This window comes from Phyllobates terribilis, unplaced genomic scaffold (assembly GCF_046119375.1).
Source record: "Phyllobates terribilis strain yellow unplaced genomic scaffold, ASM4611937v1 Scaffold_8__6_contigs__length_399053987, whole genome shotgun sequence".
NCBI lineage: Eukaryota > Metazoa > Chordata > Amphibia > Anura > Dendrobatidae > Phyllobates > Phyllobates terribilis.
In genome coordinates this window covers 260,131,776-260,150,556 of record NW_027362768.1, presented here as the reverse complement: position 1 = coordinate 260,150,556, position 18,781 = coordinate 260,131,776, and the positions used below count along the sequence as shown (strand labels likewise).

At 41.8% G+C, this 18,781-nt stretch overlaps 1 protein-coding gene across 2 annotated transcripts in view; it reads left to right on the top strand.

The window, feature by feature from the left end:
• LOC141157206 (40-kDa huntingtin-associated protein-like) overlaps nucleotides 1-18,781 on the top strand; it is a 46,281-nt gene that overhangs the window by 12,044 nt on the left and 15,456 nt on the right. For both annotated transcript variants that reach the window (XM_073644192.1, XM_073644193.1), the window contains exons 6-9: nucleotides 860-980; nucleotides 9,005-9,097; nucleotides 14,610-14,674; nucleotides 18,504-18,585. In XM_073644192.1, coding sequence (XP_073500293.1) covers nucleotides 860-980; nucleotides 9,005-9,097; nucleotides 14,610-14,674; nucleotides 18,504-18,585 — 361 coding nt within the window. The remainder of the gene's footprint in view (nucleotides 1-859; nucleotides 981-9,004; nucleotides 9,098-14,609; nucleotides 14,675-18,503; nucleotides 18,586-18,781) is intronic.

Here is an 18,781-nt window from a genome sequence, read left to right as displayed (position 1 = left end):
TCCGGACTTTTCCGTGAGTTGAGAATCATTCAGATGTACAACAAAAACGGACCGAGTTTCATCAGGATTTCTCAGATGAGAAAAAATAGTTTCTTCATCTTCTATTAACCAGTCTGGGCAGTAAACAGATAGCATCCGAATGCTGTCCCGTTTTTTTCATGGCCCGTAGACTTGCATTATTGGGGTGCTTTCACATTGCGTTCAGGCACCCGTTCGGTGGCCCTCTAGGGCTTTATGTCAGAAACCCTCGCACAACGGGATTCGGACGAATGCGCTGATGGGGCCATAAATTATAATGGTGCCGACAGAACGAACATGCATTCTGACGTGCATCATTTTGGGGCATATACAGCTACTGGAGGCTGACACCCAGATGTGTTCTACTACATCTAGGTGTCCACCTCCAGTAGGTGTACACTCCCCAAAATAATGCACGTCAGAGTGCACATTTGCTCTGTCGGCACCATTATAGTCTATGGCCCCGTCGGCGCATACGTCCACATCCTGTTTTGTGGGGGGATTCGGACATCAGCCCCAACGCGACCACTGAAGAGGTGCCTGAACGCAATGTGAAAGCACCCTTAGCGACTTTAATCTGACACTCAGGTGAATATCAGACATGTCTCCACGACATTGGGTTGACCACTCGGTCAGAGGAAATAATTGGATATGTGAAGGATCCCATAGACTGTCATAGGCTCAAGTGCTGTCTGAATGATCCTTACTCTTCTGAGGACAGGTATGAATTTCTTTACCATTATTTTATCGAAATAAAAATGTTAGTAAGGAAAATGTGGAAGAAAAAAAATATATAGTGTTGCTGAAAGTGAAGTAATTTGTGTTCTTTCCTCTGATTCAGGACATGAACAAGCTTGGTGAGGCCGTGGTTTATTTCCAGCGAGCAGCAGAGTTGCAGACACAAGTTCCTATTGAATGTCTTCTGTCTCTTGGATACGTAGCGTCGTGTAAGATCATGACACGTGAGTATCTGTGCTGCCCAAATATATTTATACCATTGCTTACTGGGGGGAGGATAAGATAGGGATTGTGCTGTAGGTGGATTCCCTAAGGGGTTTACTTTCAAGAATGGGGTCACATATGGGGAGTTTCTGGTGTTCTGGCCCCTCAGAATGGCGCCCACTAGCTATTACTGTCACATAGCTCTCCTGAGCGCTGCAGAGTGCCCACATAGTAGCTCCAACCTCGTATGGGGTATTGCTCAACATTGGGAGAAGTTATGTTCCAAATTGTGGGGTACATTTTCTTCTGTTACCTCTTGTTGGGACTAAAACAACACTTCAGTGGTAAAGATGTAATTTTTTTGTATTTATGCCCCAATCTTATAAAATTCTGTGAAGCATCTTCGGGTTCAAAATGTTCACGACACCCCAGAGAAATTCCTTGAGTAGTCTAGTCTCTTAAATGGGGTCACTTATGGGTAGTTTCTGCTTTTTTGTTAACTTTCCAAATCTGACATGGCGTCCACAATTTATTCCGCCAGATTTGCACTTCTAAATATCAAACAGCGCTCCTTCCCTTCTGAGTCCTGCCATAGTTTTTAACCACATGTGGGGCATTGCTGATTTCTGGAGAAATTACGGGATATATTTTCTCTTATTGCCCCTTGTGAAAATGAAGCAATATTTTAGTTGTAAAATACTTAAAGCACCTTAAAGTGGTATTCCCATATCCAAGATCCTATCCCAATATGTACAGTACAGACCAAAAGTTTGGACACACCTTCTCATTTAAAGATTTTTCTGTATTTTCATGACTTTGAAAATTGTACATTCACACTGAAGGCATCAAAGCTATGAATTAACACATGTGGAATTATATACTTAACAAAAAAGTGTGAAACAACTGAAAATATGTCTTATATTCTTGGTTCTTCAAAGTAGCCACCTTTTGCTTTGATGACTGCTTTGCACACTCTTGGCATTCTCTTGATGAGCTTCAAGAGGTAGTCACTGGAAATTGTCTTCCAACAATCTTGAAGGAGTTCCCAGAGATGCTTAGCACTTGTTGGCCCTTTTGCCTTCACTCTGCGGTCCAGCTCACCCCAAACCATCTCGATTGGGTTCAGGTCTGGTGACTGTGGAGGCCAGGTCATCTGGCGTAGCACCCCATCACTCTCCTTCTTGGTCAAATAGCCCTTACACAGCCTGGAGGTGTGTTTGGGGTCATTGTCCTGTTGAAAAATAAATGATGGTCCAACTAAACGCAAACTGGATGGTTTAGCATGCCGCTGCAAGATGCTGTGGTAGCCATGCTGGTTCAGTATGCCTTCAATTTTGAATAAATCCCAGTGTCACCAGCAAAGCACCCGCACACCATCACACCTCCTCCTCCATGCTTCACGGTGGGAACCAGGCATGTAGAGTCCATCCGTTCACCTTTTCTGCGTCGCACAAAGACACGGTGGTTGGAACCAAAGATCTCAAATTTGGACTCCTCAGACCAAAGCACAGATTTCCAGTGGCCTAATGTCCATTCCTTGTGTTCTTTAGGCCAAACAAGTCTCTTCTGCTTGTTGTCTGTCCTTAGCAGTGGTTTCCTAGCCGTTATTTTACCATGAAGGCCTGCTGCACAAAGTCTCCTCTTAACAGTTGTTGTAGAGATGTGTCTGCTGCTAGAACTCTGTGTGGCATTGACCTGGTCTCTAATCTGAGCTGCTGTTAACCTGCGATTTCTGAGGCTGGTGACTCGGATAAACTTCTCCTCAGAAGCAGAGGTGACTCTTGGTCTTCCTTTCCTGGGGCGGTCCTCATGTGAGCCAGTTTCTTTGTAGCGCAACTGCACTTGGGGACACTTTCAAAGTTTGCCCAATTTTTCGGACTGACCGACCTTCATTTCTTAAAGTAATGATGGCCACTCGTTTTTCTTTACTTAGCTGCTTTTTTCTTGCCATAATACAAATTTTAACAGTCTATTCAGTAGGACTATCAGCTGTGTATCCACCTGACTTCTGCACAACACAACTGATGGTCCCAACCCCATTTATAAGGCAAGAAATCCCACTTATTAAACCTGACAGGGCACACCTGTGAAGTGAAAACCATTTCCGGTGACTACCTCTTGAAGCTCATCAAGAGAATGCCAAGAGTGTGCAAAGCAGTCATCAAAGCAAAAGGTGGCTACTTTGAAGAACCTAGAATATAAGACATATATTTTCAGTTGTTTCACACTTTTTTTGTTAAGTATATAATTCCACATGTGTTAATTCATAGTTTTGATGCATTCAGTGTGAATGTACAATTTTCATAGTCATGAAAAATCTTTAAATGAGAAGGTGTGTCCAAACTTTTGGTCTGTACTGTAGTAGGTGTAATAATATTAGCAAATACCTCCAATTAGAAATGTAGTATAGTTCTCCTGAATGATAACCCATGTCACTTACCTCAAATGCAGGCCATTGCAGTAGCGTAGGTATCCATGGGTACAACCACTCATATACTGAAAGTTAGTTATTAGTGGTCGTAACCATGGTTACCTAAGCTACTGCAATGTCCTGGACATTGAGTAAGCGATATAGGTTATCAGAAGAACTATACTACATTTCTAATTGAAAGCATTTGCTATTATTATTATTATTACACGTCTACTATATATTGGGATAGGACCTCGTAGATTGGAATACCTCTTTAAAGGTTAACTGACTTCCTCACAGCAGTTTTGAATACTTTGAGGGGTACGTTCTTTAACCTTTTTCTCACTTATGACTTACTAATACATCATATTTCTTCTACCTGACTTTGATGTGGACCCTTGAACTGAGCCACATCTTTGCTAGCAAATGATGGCTGTAATATTCTGCAATCATCTGCTTCTAACAACCGCACGTAAAGCGGAGCTCCTCCCACGGCTACTTTAATCACCCATCAGTGCTCCTGCAACATGATTGCGCGACGCCGATGGGTTACTGTGACAGCTAAAGACCCCTGTGCCTGTCCTGATGATACTTCTGTGAAAGCCAGCTTGTGGTTGCCACTCAAAGAACACCTTGATTTTTAATATATTGTGGTATTGCTGTTTAAAGCAGAAGCAATCAGACGATCGCAAGCTCAAGTCCCCTAGGAGGACTACAAAATACCTTGAAAAGTAAAAAAATATATAAAAGTTCAAGCAAAACTTTTCTTCAGTAAAAATAAAAACATCTGATCTATCAAAATATAAAATTAATCAACCCGATTGGTAAACAGTGTAATGAGAGAGAGAAAATCAAAACGCCATAATTGCGTTTTTTTTGGCCACCAGAACAGCACCAAAAAAATAGGGTCGATCATGTACACTGCCTCTCCATTCATTCTTCACGGGAGCACCAGAGATTGCCGCACACAGCGCTCTGCTGATCTTCAGCGCTCCTATTGGAATGAATAGAAAGGCTGTGCTCATGGTCGACCTCCGCTCCATCCAGCTGAGGCTCTTCAGAGCCCCTGTTCTCCAGATTGGTGGGGACCACGGCGATCAGTAAGTTATCTTTTATCCTTTGGATAGGGAATAGCATTCAATTTGAGAACACACCTCTAAGGATATTAAAATGAAATGTTTCAAAATAATTGCTAGTTTTTCTATTTATTTATTTTTTGTCAAATTTAAGAACTTTTCATAAATTCTCAATTTACCACTAACCTAAAACACATGTCATGAAAAAACAATCTGAAAATCACTGTGATACGTACAAGTATTACATAATTATCACACATATAGTAACACATCAGATTTGAGAATGGCGCTTGGCCACTATGGCTTTTTAAAAGGGTTGTTGGGTTGTTCATTGTTCAGGACCCGGCAATGGCAAATCCCCTTTCTACTCCCAAGTGCTGATCTGTGGCTTGAGTGCCTGATCACATTCGTTCTCAATTATTGTCATGTTTCTCCTGTAATTTCTTTTTCTTATGCATCTTCTCCGTTCATTCGTCCTGCAGCCGCTGAGCGCTGATCAGTGAACCTCATCACTGATCGGCATCGTTCTCACTTTTCGCTCAAGAGGTTTTTTTTCTATTCAGTTATGAATAGGTTATGAGCGCTGATAGGTGCTGTGTTTTTGGCGCAGGACTATTTGTTTTCTTTTATGTTATTTCCTTGACATTTTGTAATTTTATCTACACGACCTCTGTGCGTGCAATATGGACCGCAGCGCTCTTATCGGTATTGCACAACACTGATCCGTGTTAACATTTTGCCACAAGTTTTTTTTTTTTTTTTCCCAAATGGAGTAAAAAAAACCATACAAACGATATAAAAATATTTAGATTAGTTGATAGGGCTAAACATAGGGACAGTGTAATCTATAGTAAAACTTTACTGTAGTAATGGTGCTACAGTATTTTTTACTGAAAAATAATTACAATTAGTGTCATAGTTGCAGGCGTTCTGCAATTGGTTCTACTGACGTCCATTTTAGTAATTTGAGGGGTGGTTCAGTATTTTAATGGAAAATTATTGTAAGATATATATATATAATATTTTTTTTTTTACTAAATATTTATATTCTTTTTATTTTTAGATTTCCTTTTTTAATTGTTTTGTTTTTGTTTTCCTTTCTTCTATTTTAATCTATTTATCGATAAAGTACATACCAATCACACCTCTGAATAAAATGTGGTTATATAGTGATACGTGCATAGCACTACAGACACACACAAATAAATGGCCCACATATGAAAAATAAAATGGCCCCCTCTTCCTTAAGGCTGTATTCAGTTGAGATATACGCCCCCTTTGCTTCCAGCACCAATGGTAAAGGCGATGATGACACTTTCCTCCCCTTCTTCCTTCAGTGACCCCCACGTAGATGCCCAAGAACTGCAGATGAGGCAACGCCGATAGCTAGTGACCCCCTATGGACCCCAACCCCTCAATGATTATGAGCCTCAGATTCCTGATTTTGTGGCCCGATCAGGAATCCAGTTTGATACAGCCACCCCTGAAGAAATGGACTGTTTCAAAGTCTTTTTCTCTGAGGATTTTATAAAGCATATGGTGGCCCAGACTAACTTTTTTTGTCCAAAACACCCTTCATCGTTCATTAGTAAATGCAGTATACGTGAAGACGTTTTGGAGCCTTGTGCTTCTCATGGTGATGGTGAAGAAGCCTGAATTTTGGTAATATTGGAATGCTGATATTTTATATAACTCTCCAGTTTTCCAGCATGATGGTGACCCGAACACACCATTCTCAAGTTTTTGCATTACAATGACAGTGCACGGTTTCCACCCCGAGATGACTCCAAATTTGACCGACTTTTCAAAGTTCTGCCGGTCATTGAGCACTTCAGCAACAAATTTGCTGAGGTGTACGTGCCCCGAAGGGATATCTGTGTAGATGAGTCCCTATTCCTCATTTAGAGGAAGCTTTAATTCCAGAAATACTTGTCTCTTAAGAGGTATGGAATAAAAATGTACAAGAGTACCTCAGGGCACTCCCAAAGCTTTAGAGTTTACTAATTATGGGACACTCGGATTGAACCCCCTGAACTCTTCCCTGTCCTGGGAGTGAGTGGTAAAATTGTGTGGGAATTGGTTCACCCACTGCTGGATCAGGGTTATCACCTTTACAGAGATAACGTCTACACTGGCATCCCATTCTTGAAGTCCGTCTTGGCTAGAGCTACCGCAGCCTGCGGTACTGTGCTCAGAAACCAGAGCTGCCTCCATAGGACACTAATCGATCAATTACACAGAAAGGATGAGAGCAAGAACCTGCTGGTGGCCAAGTATAAGGATAAGTGGAATATCTTTATTTTGACCCCAATTCATGGAAATGGCAGCATCCCCATTGCTGTACGAGGTTCCACTACACAGATGCCCAAACAGGACTGTGTTCTGGGGTACAACAAGAACATGGAGGGAGTAGTTATCTCTAATCAAGTCCTCCAGCCCTACAATACAATGTGATAAACAAAAGTGTATATAACGCTTACATGCTATCACTATGTGCAGGCCAGACCCCCACCTTCCTTCAGTTCCAGGAGGTAGTGATCAAGGCCCTAATATCTGTAGGTCAGGAAGGGGAGGGCCCCAGTACCTCTGGATTTGAAGGTGCCCGTATAATACCAGGGCAACATCTCCTCACTGAGCTCCCCCAATCTAAATAAAGGAAGGTTGCGAAATAAAGTGCAAAGTGTGTTACAAAAGGGTGATAAGAAAGGACACCTGACAAACCAGACCTATGCATAAAGGAATGTTTCAAAGTCTACCACAAGTCCATTTTAATTATTAATATTTCTGATTTCCCCTGTTATTACACCATCCTATTGCACCCTTATGTACTGCACAACCTACCAGGGCTCTGGAGTCGGTGTCCATTTTGGTGGAGTCGGTATAAAATGGACCGACTCTGACTCCTAAAATATATAATAAATAGGGTACAGTACTTCAATGCAGTTTGTGGGGAATATTTTTTCATAAGAATTTGGGAAAGTTCTGAAATGTCCTATAAATGTCTGTCCTATTCCTGATCTAAGGATCTAGACTTTTAGCTGAGATGAATCTGTGCTACAGTAAATTATCACTTAAACATGAGCCATGTATGAGGGAGTCGGAGTCAGTCATGGAAATTGAGTCGGAGGTTTGGCTTACAGACTCCACAGCCCTGCAACCTACATATGCCACTACATTATAAATTCCACTACCAGTAAAACCCCGTCTCATTACACCCCTAGATCAATTCTGAAATGTGGTCGGGTCTGAGTGGGAGTGTGGTAATGGCACTACAAGGGCTCTACAAATGCAGTTTGGTGCCTGCAAACCATACGAGCACAGTCTGTGTTCCAAGATGGCGCTTCATTCTTGTGGAGCCCTGCCTTTTGCCCAAAGTGACTCCACGACTCCCTCATACACGGCTCATGTTTAAGTGATAAATTTACTGTAGCACAGATTCATCTCAGCTAAAAGTCTAGACCTTTAGTTCAGGAATACGACAGACATTTCATAACTTTCCCAAATCCTTATGAGAAAATATTTCCCACAAACTGCATTGAACTACTGTACCCAATTTATTATATATTTTAGGAGGTGGAGTCGGTCCATTTTATACCGACTCCACGAATCCGACTCCACAGCCCTGGTTTCCCACCATATATGGGGTAGCACCGTAGAAATTGCACAAGAAATTATGGGGTACAATTTCTCCTGTTACATTTGTGAAAATGAAAAATATGGGTCTACAACAACATTTTAGTAAAAAACATGTAATTTTTCATTATTTTCTTCCACTTTTTCTGTTATTCCAGTGAAGCACCTGAAGGTTTAACAATCTTGAATGCGGTTTTGAATACCATGAGGGGTGCCATTTTTAAAATAGGGTCTTGTTTGGGGGTTTTCTGACATATATGTCAAAGTCACATCAAAATTGAAGCGGTCCCTTTTTATAGGATTTGTAAATTGCGTTGAGAAAAATGAAAAATTGCTGCTAAATTTTTAACCCTTCTAACTTCCCTAACAAAGAGAAAAAAAAACATTTAAAAAATGATGCTGACATAAAGTAGACACATGGGAAGTGTTATATATTATCTATTTTGTGTGGTTTGACTGTTTTGAGGGCATAAAAATGATAAGTTAGGAAATTGCAAATTTTTCAAAATTGTATCAGATTTCTGATATTCTCGTAAATAATTGCAAATCATATCAACCTAAGTGAAGTACAATGGGTCACAATAAAATGTAATGTAATTTTGCTAGTAGCTACATTTACAAACATTTATAATAGCTGGGAGACAAGGCGGATTCTCATCCGGCAGCAAGGACCGTAATGATGGAAATGGGATTCGGACCCTCAGCAATGAGTTTTCTAAACCACTATTTGGTGCCGTGCAATGCTTGTTTTTCGTGCAGTTCTGCTAGATCAATAATTCTTATTCTAATGGTATATATGATCTATATGGTAATATATGATTATGATCGCATGTTCTGCTCTCTGTGGTGACCTGTGTATTCAGCTGTTCTCTCCATAGAGAATTCTGCTTATGTTCCTCTGCTGTATCCTCTCGTCTTTGTGCAGGAGATTATGACGGCGCTCTGGCTGTGTTCACAGAGATGCAACTTTTGGCTCAGGAGAAGGGTCTTCATACACCAGGAAACAATGTGCCAGTAGGTAAGAGAGGAGAGTGTGGAGACTCCATGTGAAATGATATATACCATCATGATCATATGATTTGCTTTTATTAACATTGCATTAAGCACAGATCCCGTGAAGCCATATATTTTATTTCTATTCATTCCCCCATTTATTATTAGGTCACTATTGCAGATTAGTTAAATAAGTAACAAGTCATTAGATTCATATAATACTTTGAGACGTGCACATTTTTCACTTTCCTCTTGCACACGTCATGCAATCTCCAGCCATGGCATTAATATACCAACATCAAGTCTTCATTCATGCACAGACAGTCACTATCACAGACAAGCAGTCTCTGGATAACTCTTTGGACGGTACTAATATTGCAATATTTGGACATGTGGCATACAGCAGCAGAAGGGATGATACATCCCTGATAGTATCCCGTGTGGGATAAGCAGCCACACACACTGGTTTGGAGGCCACTCTCTATCATGTGTCAAAGTTTTGGGGAACAAGCGATTAGTGATTACTAGTGTTGAGCGAACATGCTCGACACTGCTCGGTACTCGCCCGAGCATCACGCTACTCGCCCGAGCATTTCCGGGTTACTCGGGCGGGAGCTCGGGTCTCCGCCCTGCATGTTTGGTGCTCTTTACAGAGCCAATGAACATGCAGGGATTGCCAGCCAGTCACTGTAATGCCACAGCCATGTTGTTTGTGGGCATTACAGTGATTGGCTGGCCGCACAGCGTCACCTCCCAGACGATCAGCCCGTCATGATTGGTGTGTGTGGGTGTCTGTGCGTGTGTCTGCGAGTGTGTGCGATGTCTGCGAGTGTGTGCGGTGTCTGTGCGATGTCTGCGGGTGTGTGCGGTGTCTGTGCGATGTCTGCGGGTGTGTGCGTGCAGGCAGACATAGGCCGATGTGACACTACTACTCCCATCGGTCTATGTCTGTCCCCGGTCCACTCGTGCCAGCAGGATCAGCTCGATGGGAGCAGTAGTTCCCATCAGCCTGATACTGCCATATAAACTGCCCTACTGTGTCCCCAATAAATTTTAAATACATGTCATTGGTGGCCAGTGGTTACCTACAATAAATTAGTTCATACATTACCTGTCCCTGCCGATCGCCACCTAAAATAAAGTAAAAAATAAAAAACTACACCTATACTCACCAAGACACCTAATTCCCCGAAGCCATCGATCTCCTGTAATAAAATATAAAATAATAAACCACAACCTTATCCTTACCCCTCCGTAGTAGTCCACGAGTGTCCCACGAAGATCTCCAGTTTAGAGCAGCCACATAGAATGTGACCGCTCTGAACCTCTGCCGCCGCTAGAATGATGGGGCCGTAAGGGTTCGCCGGAGTTCAGGCAGCGCTGCTTCGGTTAGCTCCTTTACGGCCCTGCTGTATCGTGAGAAATTCCCACGGTACAGCAGTGCCGTAAAGGAGGTCTCCGGAGCTGCGCTGACTGAATGCACTCCGGTGACCTCAGTCAGGGCTCACGCTGCCGGGAGCGGACGTGTTCCCGGCAGCGTGAGCTTACAGCAGCCATGCACAGCTGTCACCATCTCCAGAAGTGACAGCTGTGCATGGGAGATCAGTGCAGGAACGTGGACAGGTAACTATTTTTTTTTAGTAAACTAAGAATTAAATAAAATTGTGTGTTTTATTTCAAATAAATTATTTTTTTCTGGGTGTAGTGTGTGTTTTTTCTTTTTAACACTTTGTAGGTTAGTAATGGGGGTGTCTTATAGACGCCCATCATTACTAACCTGGGCTTCATAGCAGCTGGCGCTGACATGAACTCCACCACTATTACCCCCTGCCACCGCATCAGGGCAGTGGGAAGAGCGAGGCTGAGTGCCATCCTATGGATGCTCCATTTCTGGGGCAGCTGACGGCTGGTGTTTCTAGCCTGGGAGGGGGCCAATATTCATGGCTCCCTTCCTGGGCTATTAATATCAGCCCCCAGCTGTCTGCCTAGCCTTTGCTAGCTATTAAATTAGGGGGGACCCCACGTAATTTTTTTGGGGGGGGTCCCCCATTTTAATAGCTAGTAAAGGCTATGTATTCAGCTGGGGGCTGATATTAGTAGCCTGGGAAGCTCCGTGGGTATTACCCCCTTCCCAGGCTTCAAACATCTGCCCCAGCCGTCTGCTTAACCTCCGCTAGAGCCTAAAATTAAGGGGAACCCCACGCCAATTTTTTTTTAAATAAATCCTTTATTTTAACACTAAATGACAAGTACAGTAATCAACACTATCACTGTACTTCATATATATGTGGCTGACATGTTTCTATCTATATAATCTATGTGTGATTCTCTATTCCTTCTATTCTAAATTGTCGGGTACCGCTGCTGAATTGCCGGCCGGCTTTTTTAAAGAGACGGTGCATGAAAACACAATTATTTTTTAATAAATCCTTTACACTAAATGACAAGTACAGTAAGCAACACTGTCACTGTACTTCTTATATATGTGACTGACATGTTTCTATCTATCTAATCTATGTGTGAAGCTCTAGTCTTTCTGTTGTAAATTGTCGGGTACCGGTGTATGCCGCTGATGAATTGCCGGCTTTTCGCGTAATACATTCTACATTATTCTTAGTTGTTTTACTTCATGTAGAATTAACCTACAAGGAAAGAAAGGGTTTATTTTCATTCCGATATTAGTGTGCCATTGACTTGCATTGGTTTCCTGTATCGGAATCGGCGATATCCGATACTTTTTGGGTATCGGTCCGATCCAATCCGATACGATATTTCCTGATATCGGAAGGTATCGCTCAACACTATCCTTAACATATTTCACAGGAAAGCACTTTCACTTTCGTTTTTGAACGTTTTACTGTGAGCCCGTAAAAGTGGCTTAATACCTCTGACCACGTTGTTGACAGCAGTGACCTGGGGGGCAGAAATGCTTCCTGGGGCGATCCCCATGCTGTCCCCATGTCATTTGAGCACTGTCACTATCGTTTTGGGCACTTGTTAGGCTTTTAAAAGACTGCCGGGGGTGCCACCGCAAAAATGCTCGAGTCTCCCATAGACTAACATTGGACTCATTGCTCGGGTCGAGCACCCGAGTATCACGGCGAGCTCGGCCCGAGCTTCGAGCACCCGAGCATTTTAGTGCTCGCTCAACACTAGTGATTACATGATGCGTGAAAAATGCATTCATCTCGGATCATATAGAGACTTAATGACTAAGGCAAGTCTGCGATAGTGACCTAATATTAAAGGGGTTATCCAGGACCTCTATTATTGTTGCATATGGGGCTGAGCACTAACAGGCAGGTATCTGCTATCTACCTGCCTGTCCTGCCAGCTCCCAGCAGTTACTGACTGCTCCTCCCAGCGATTCCCTTACTTCCACTGACGTCCTGTCAACAGAGCAGACTCTTCTCTTCCGCTTTTTTCTGTTGCTTCATTTCACCTCTCGTCAACAGAGCCGCTCCTCTTCCTCCGGGCTGCTCTGTCATTGGGGCGCCTCCCGATGTCATGCTGATTGACGCTGGTTCCCCACTATCTAAGTGCAGGGAGCCGGCTGTCAATCAGCATGATGATGGCATTGATGCCCCTTCAACAGAGCAGCCCGGAGGAAGAGGAGCTGCTCTGCTGACGAGAGGTGAAATGAAGCAGGAGAATGGCATCTGTGCCAGCAGAGATCGTTCCCATGGCAGAACAGGCGGGCAGTTGGCAACACAGGTAATAAAGGTCCTGGATTACCCCTGTAGTAAATGGAGGCTGAAATTGAAGAGCAGTACTGAGACAACAAAAATCACAAAAATACAGACAAAAAGGATGGGAAAACGCCTGATCCCGACTGTACACAATGCAATTTCATTGTTCACCACAAGGTGGTAGTCTATAACCTCAAGTGCAAAAATAATTAAATATTTGCCCACTTTGTGGGACAAAGCTTTCATAGCATGATGTGCGGTGGGTGTCTGCTGTTCTATCTTTTACCAGACTGTATTATTGTGGCTACTCTTGTTTATGTGCCCTTTTCCAGGGGAATTTACTACATTTTTATTAGTATTATCAGCATTCTTGGGAGACTTATTTTTGGAGCCTATGTATATGTGAGAACTCGATTAGTGTCCTATGTTTCTTGGCTTTTCTTTATTTGCTTCATCGTTTCTCCATGCAAACATTTATTTATTTTTGCATTTGTGGTTATACACTGCCATCTAATGGTAGACATTGAAATTGCAGGTTGTACATTCGTGTCCAGGTGTTTTCCCATCCCACTTGTCTGTATTCTTGTGATTTTGTGTTGTCTGTGTACGAATATCCTCTGTGTATTTTCTTTTAAATGTATTAATAAAAATGTGATCTACTCTTGAACTAACGAGTGCAACGTTAACAAAATCAATCTTAGACCACTCCAAACTTCTATACGCAATGTAGATTTAAGTTTTCCAGGTGTAGGATGTTCCTCAATACTAAGTGAAATCCAGCCGATATTAGTTGATATTCTAATTTGTGCCAAAAAATATTCAGAAAATGCAGCAATGTGTCTACCCTTAATGCCTTAATCTCACATACGTCACTGTAGTCCACGTGCGGGTTATGGTGCGGATAGAAGTATATTTCATTAATGAGCATTTTTGTTTTTAATATAACAATGTATTCACATTTATGGCATCATTATGGGAGCTGGCAGATTTGTCCCACATTTTATCACACGTTCATTGTTTGCCAAGAAATAAATGGGAAATCTATAGAAAGGAATTGTAGGTCTCCTACTTGTTGGATCCACTTCTTGCAGTTGTCCAAAAACTGCAGCAAAAACATTACTATATCCATGTTTCATAAAGGCCCCAATTCATCATTTGCTTTTTCTTTTTTTCTAGTTACTTTCTGTTTTTGTCTTGTGGCAGTAGTTGCCATTTTTGGCACCAGAATCTTCAAAACGGCGGACATGATTCTTGAATTTGGCGCAAAGTCAAAAATGGTCTTTTTTTCTGTCTTAAACTGTTTTTGTGACTTATTGGCACCAAAAGTCACATGTTTTGCAAAATGATGGAAAAATTGTGCCAAAATCCTAGCATACTCAAAAATTTGCTGCCGGATCTGGAGAGGAGATGCTCCAAATTTTACGCAATTGATGAATCGGGCTAAAACATCTGGAATCACTGACCGGCCGCAAAGTGGAAAATAAACTATAATAAAAACAGACAAGCACATATATTAAATAGACATCAAAACAGGCGCAAATAGAGTAATGAATTTGGGTCAAACAAAAATAAAAGGCGCGAAACACCCAAAAACCAGGCACAAAGACAGTGATGAATCAGGGCCATAGTGTAGCAGGGTTATTAGGGGCATTAGTGTCCATAGTAAGACGTACAAAAAATTATTTTTCCTCGTGCGTAAAATGTTTTTAGAAGACATAATAAATGCTGTCTTTCCCATTACAAATGGCGTAGTAGCTGGACCCACTGGGACCACCGGACAGCTTGCTTTCTCAGATTAGAGACATGTATGTGATCTTCTGATAGACGTGGTCTATGTCTTTGTTCCAGGAGCGTTCCTGGATATTATTGTGAAATGTGAAGTCTCCCGGGTTCTCCTCCTCATGCTGCTGCAGGTAAGCAAATATTATATGACTGTCGAAGGTAATGACCATGGCTTTTTTTGGGGTGGTGGGGAGAAGTTGTCTGGGGTCATTTTATTGATCAATGTTTTGTGCTTTATCTGTAAAATCCCTCATACCCAAGATCTGATAATTCAGAAAATCTTGTAACTTGTCTGCATGATGATCTCGAACATCACAAGAACAAATCTGGAGACTTTGCAAAAAAAAAAAATCAATTAGAAGACTCCCCGGAGGGAAGAAGGCAAACAACAAAACAATAAATCAGTTTTTTATTATCATTGTACTTGAAATATCTTAATGAGTAAATGACGTATTATCTGTGATGCAGCCGAGACCTGGCTGCTGCGGGGGATGGGATCGGGGTGAATTATGATCCTGCCCGTGTGAACGCTTAGATGCTGTATTCAACAATGAGAAAAAAAAAGAATCACAAAACTGCTTTCAGAAACTGTCCGTTGCCTTTGTATCACTGCAGAATAGACTGGGGTGATCAGATAATTGGGTCGAGTGCGTTGTTACAGATTTCATGTTTAGGATATCAAGACATAATTTAAAAAAAAAAAAAAAACTCTGCTCCTTAGAAGATCGGAAGGTCTTAAAATTAGGTAAATACAACCAAAGATGAACAACAACCCATGACGTTTAACAAAAACTGGGCCAATATATAGACGCTGTGTGTGAAAAATATAAGTATACCCTTATTTCCAGGAATTAGGGGCTGCTAAGTGCTGCTAATCAAGTGCCCTTGATTTAATTCTTCATCAGCCTCTATAAATGCAGAAGTTTGTGCAGTTTGCTGGGATGGAGCATTTAGGCATGTGTTAGCATAGTGCCATAAAGGAAAGATATCGGCAATGTAATTAGAGAAGAAATTATTCCTGTCCATCAATCTGGGAAGGGTTGCAAGGCCATTTCCAAACAATTTGGAGTTCATCATTCTACAGCAAGAATTATTATTCACAAGTGGAAATCAAGAAAGTTGACCATCTTCTCATGAGTGTATATCCCAGCAAAATCACCTCAAGGTGAGACCGTACAATGCGCAGAGAAATTACAGAATACCAAAGAGCTACAGCTCAGACTCCAAAGGCATTAGTTAGCATGATATATGTTCAAGTTTATGACCATACAATTAGAAGAAGATTGAACAAGCATTGCTAGTTTGGTAGGTTTGCCAGAAGAAAGCCACCTTTCTAAAAAGAACATGGCAGCACAGCTAAAGTGCTCAAAGTAGCATCTGAACAAATCACAAAACTTATCAACAAAGTTCTTTGGACAGTTGAGACCAAAGTTGAGATGTTTGGCTATAGTGCTCTGCGCCAAACATATATCACCACAAACACATAACAACTGTCATACACGGTGGTGAAGAGTTGATAATCTGGACTTGTTTTGTAGCTTCAGGACCTGGGTCGACTATGAGTTCCTCTGTATACTAAAGTATTCTAGAGTCAAGTGTAACAAAAAACTAATGCTTGGCCAAAACTGAGTCATGCAATGCGGCAATGATCCCAAGCACAACAGGAAATCTACATCAGATTGGTTGAAAAAAAAAATGAGAAAGAAACACGATGCCAACAAATCTCAATGAATTTAAAGAGGACCTGTCACTGGATTTTTTGCATTTAGATTAAGTACGTCCTCCAATTGGTGCTCTATGTATATGTGTGTGCTATGTTCATATACATGTGTGTGTAACATGCATTGTGTGTATAAGTGTGTGTCACATACTGTGTGTGTATGTGGCATCCACATTGATAAGTACCAGCAGCACAGGCGGGAGTCCATAGGTGTACTCATCATCAATCGCCCAACTTACCAGCAATATGCTGTTTATTCATCGAGTGATTGGATTGTTTATGGTGGAGCACAAATCATTGTTCTCAGCAGCACATCGACTGGTGAAAACTGCAGATCTGCTGGTAACATGATGTGTACAGTACAGACCAAAAGTTTGGACACACCTCATTTAAAGATTTTTCTGTATTTTCATGACTATGAAATTGTACATTCACACTGAGGGCATCAAAACTATGAATTAACACATGTGGAATTATATACTTAACAAAAAAGTGTGAAACAACTGAAAATATGTCTTATATTCTAGGTTCTTCAAAGTAGCCCCCTTTTGCTTTGATGACTGCTTTGCACACTCTTGGCATTCTCTTGAATGGGTTGGGACCAAAATGGCTGTGATGGCAGTCTTCATTAGACACCTGACTGCCATGGCAAACTCATTGGTTCTGTGCTATCGCATCATGTGGGGGCTGATTGGAACCGGTGCACATTCACACCAGCAAACCAGCCATTTAAATGCTGCTGCCAGTGATTGACAGCAGCATCTGAATGGTTAAAGAGCAACGATATATAGCTGGCAAGTTCCTATGTCTGCTCCTTAGACCCCCTGCACCCATATAATGTATATTTATGTGATGTGGTCATGAAGGGGTTGATAGACAAATTAAATGTTTGGTCACTCTTCTCATAAGATCCTCTGTTTAAGGGGAATTCTGTTGACCTAATATGGCTGACAATGGTAATTATCAGATAGCTCCAGGAGTTGAAGAAAGGCACTGCCTGAGATAATGAGACCATAAAAACTCCGCACATCAGTAAAAAGGATGAACTTAGCAAAGATTTGGTCACAATGTGCGCACTCCCCTAAACTGCCTCCTGAGAAAGCCTGCTGCTTCAGCGGCGAAACTCGCGTCGGGGCTCCTTCCTGGCTAGATGATGATCTGATTTTCACCCCCTTTTTGCTTCCCTGTGACATTGGCTGGTAAGCGGAATCTCTGCTGACTATTATGTTATAGTAATTAAACACACTCGTGGGTAATATAAACACCAGCGGTCCTCCGGGCATGCTAAATATATACTAGGGTTTATACCTTGTGTTTGCTTCTAGGGGTGTCATGGCCTGTGTGTACGCTATATTTCACCTTGTATTGTGATGAATAATATATACTGTGATACTATTTGACTTTGTTGACTAGATTTTAACCATGTATTAAATAAAAAATCTGTTTTATGCCATTTATACTCTGTCTCTCCTGTCATATATACGTAACTGAGTAGGCATGCGGTTGACAGGCACGATGTATTGACGGGTTGCCTGTTAACCCACTTTGAAGGATGAAGGCCGTTTTTTGTGCCTTATTACATAATAGTCCAGTGAGCGATCGCTCATGTAGAGCAGGTGTCTACCCTTATTACATAATAGTCCAGTGAACGATCGCTCATGTAGAGCAGTTGTGTCTACCCTTATTACATAATAGTCCAGTGAGCGATCGCTCATGTAGAGCAGGTGTCTACCCTTATTACATAATAGTCCAGTGAGCGATCGCTCATGTAGAGCAGGTGTCTACCCTTATTACATAATAGTCCAGTGAACGATCGCTCATGTAGAGCAGTTGTGTCTACCCTTATTACATAATAGTCCAGTGAGCGATCGCTCATGTAGAGCAGGTGTCTACCCTTATTACATAATAGTCCAGTGAGCGATCGCTCATGTAGAGCAGGTGTCTACCCTTATTACATAATAGTCCAGTGAGCGATCGCTCATGTAGAGCAGGTGTCTACCCTTATTACATAATAGTCCAGTGAACGATCGCTCATGTAGAGCAGTTGTGTCTACCCTTATTACATAATAGTCCAGTGAACGATCGCTCATGTAGAGCAGTTGTGTCTACCCTTATTACATAGTCCAGTGAGCGATCGCTCATGTAGAGCAGTTGTGTCTACCCTTATTACATAATAGTCTAGTGTGTGATGGTTCCCCACAGGATGTTGTGTGCTGATATAACAACTTATCTTGTTTCAGCCGCCCCCACAAAAGCTATTACCTGAACACGCACAGACACTGGAGAAATACGACTGGGAGGCGTTTGACAGTCACAGCCATGGTAAGAACTGTTACCTGTCATTTACACCTGCTAACATGATTCTACCCAAGCTTGACCTATGCGGACCCTCCAAGACCATAACACTTATAAATAATGAATAGTGATGTCTAATTAGTAGGATCCAGCAGCCCATTGTACCGTGAGAGCCGTCTGTCCGCTCATTAGGTATTATTGTAATAAATGATAAATGTATCTC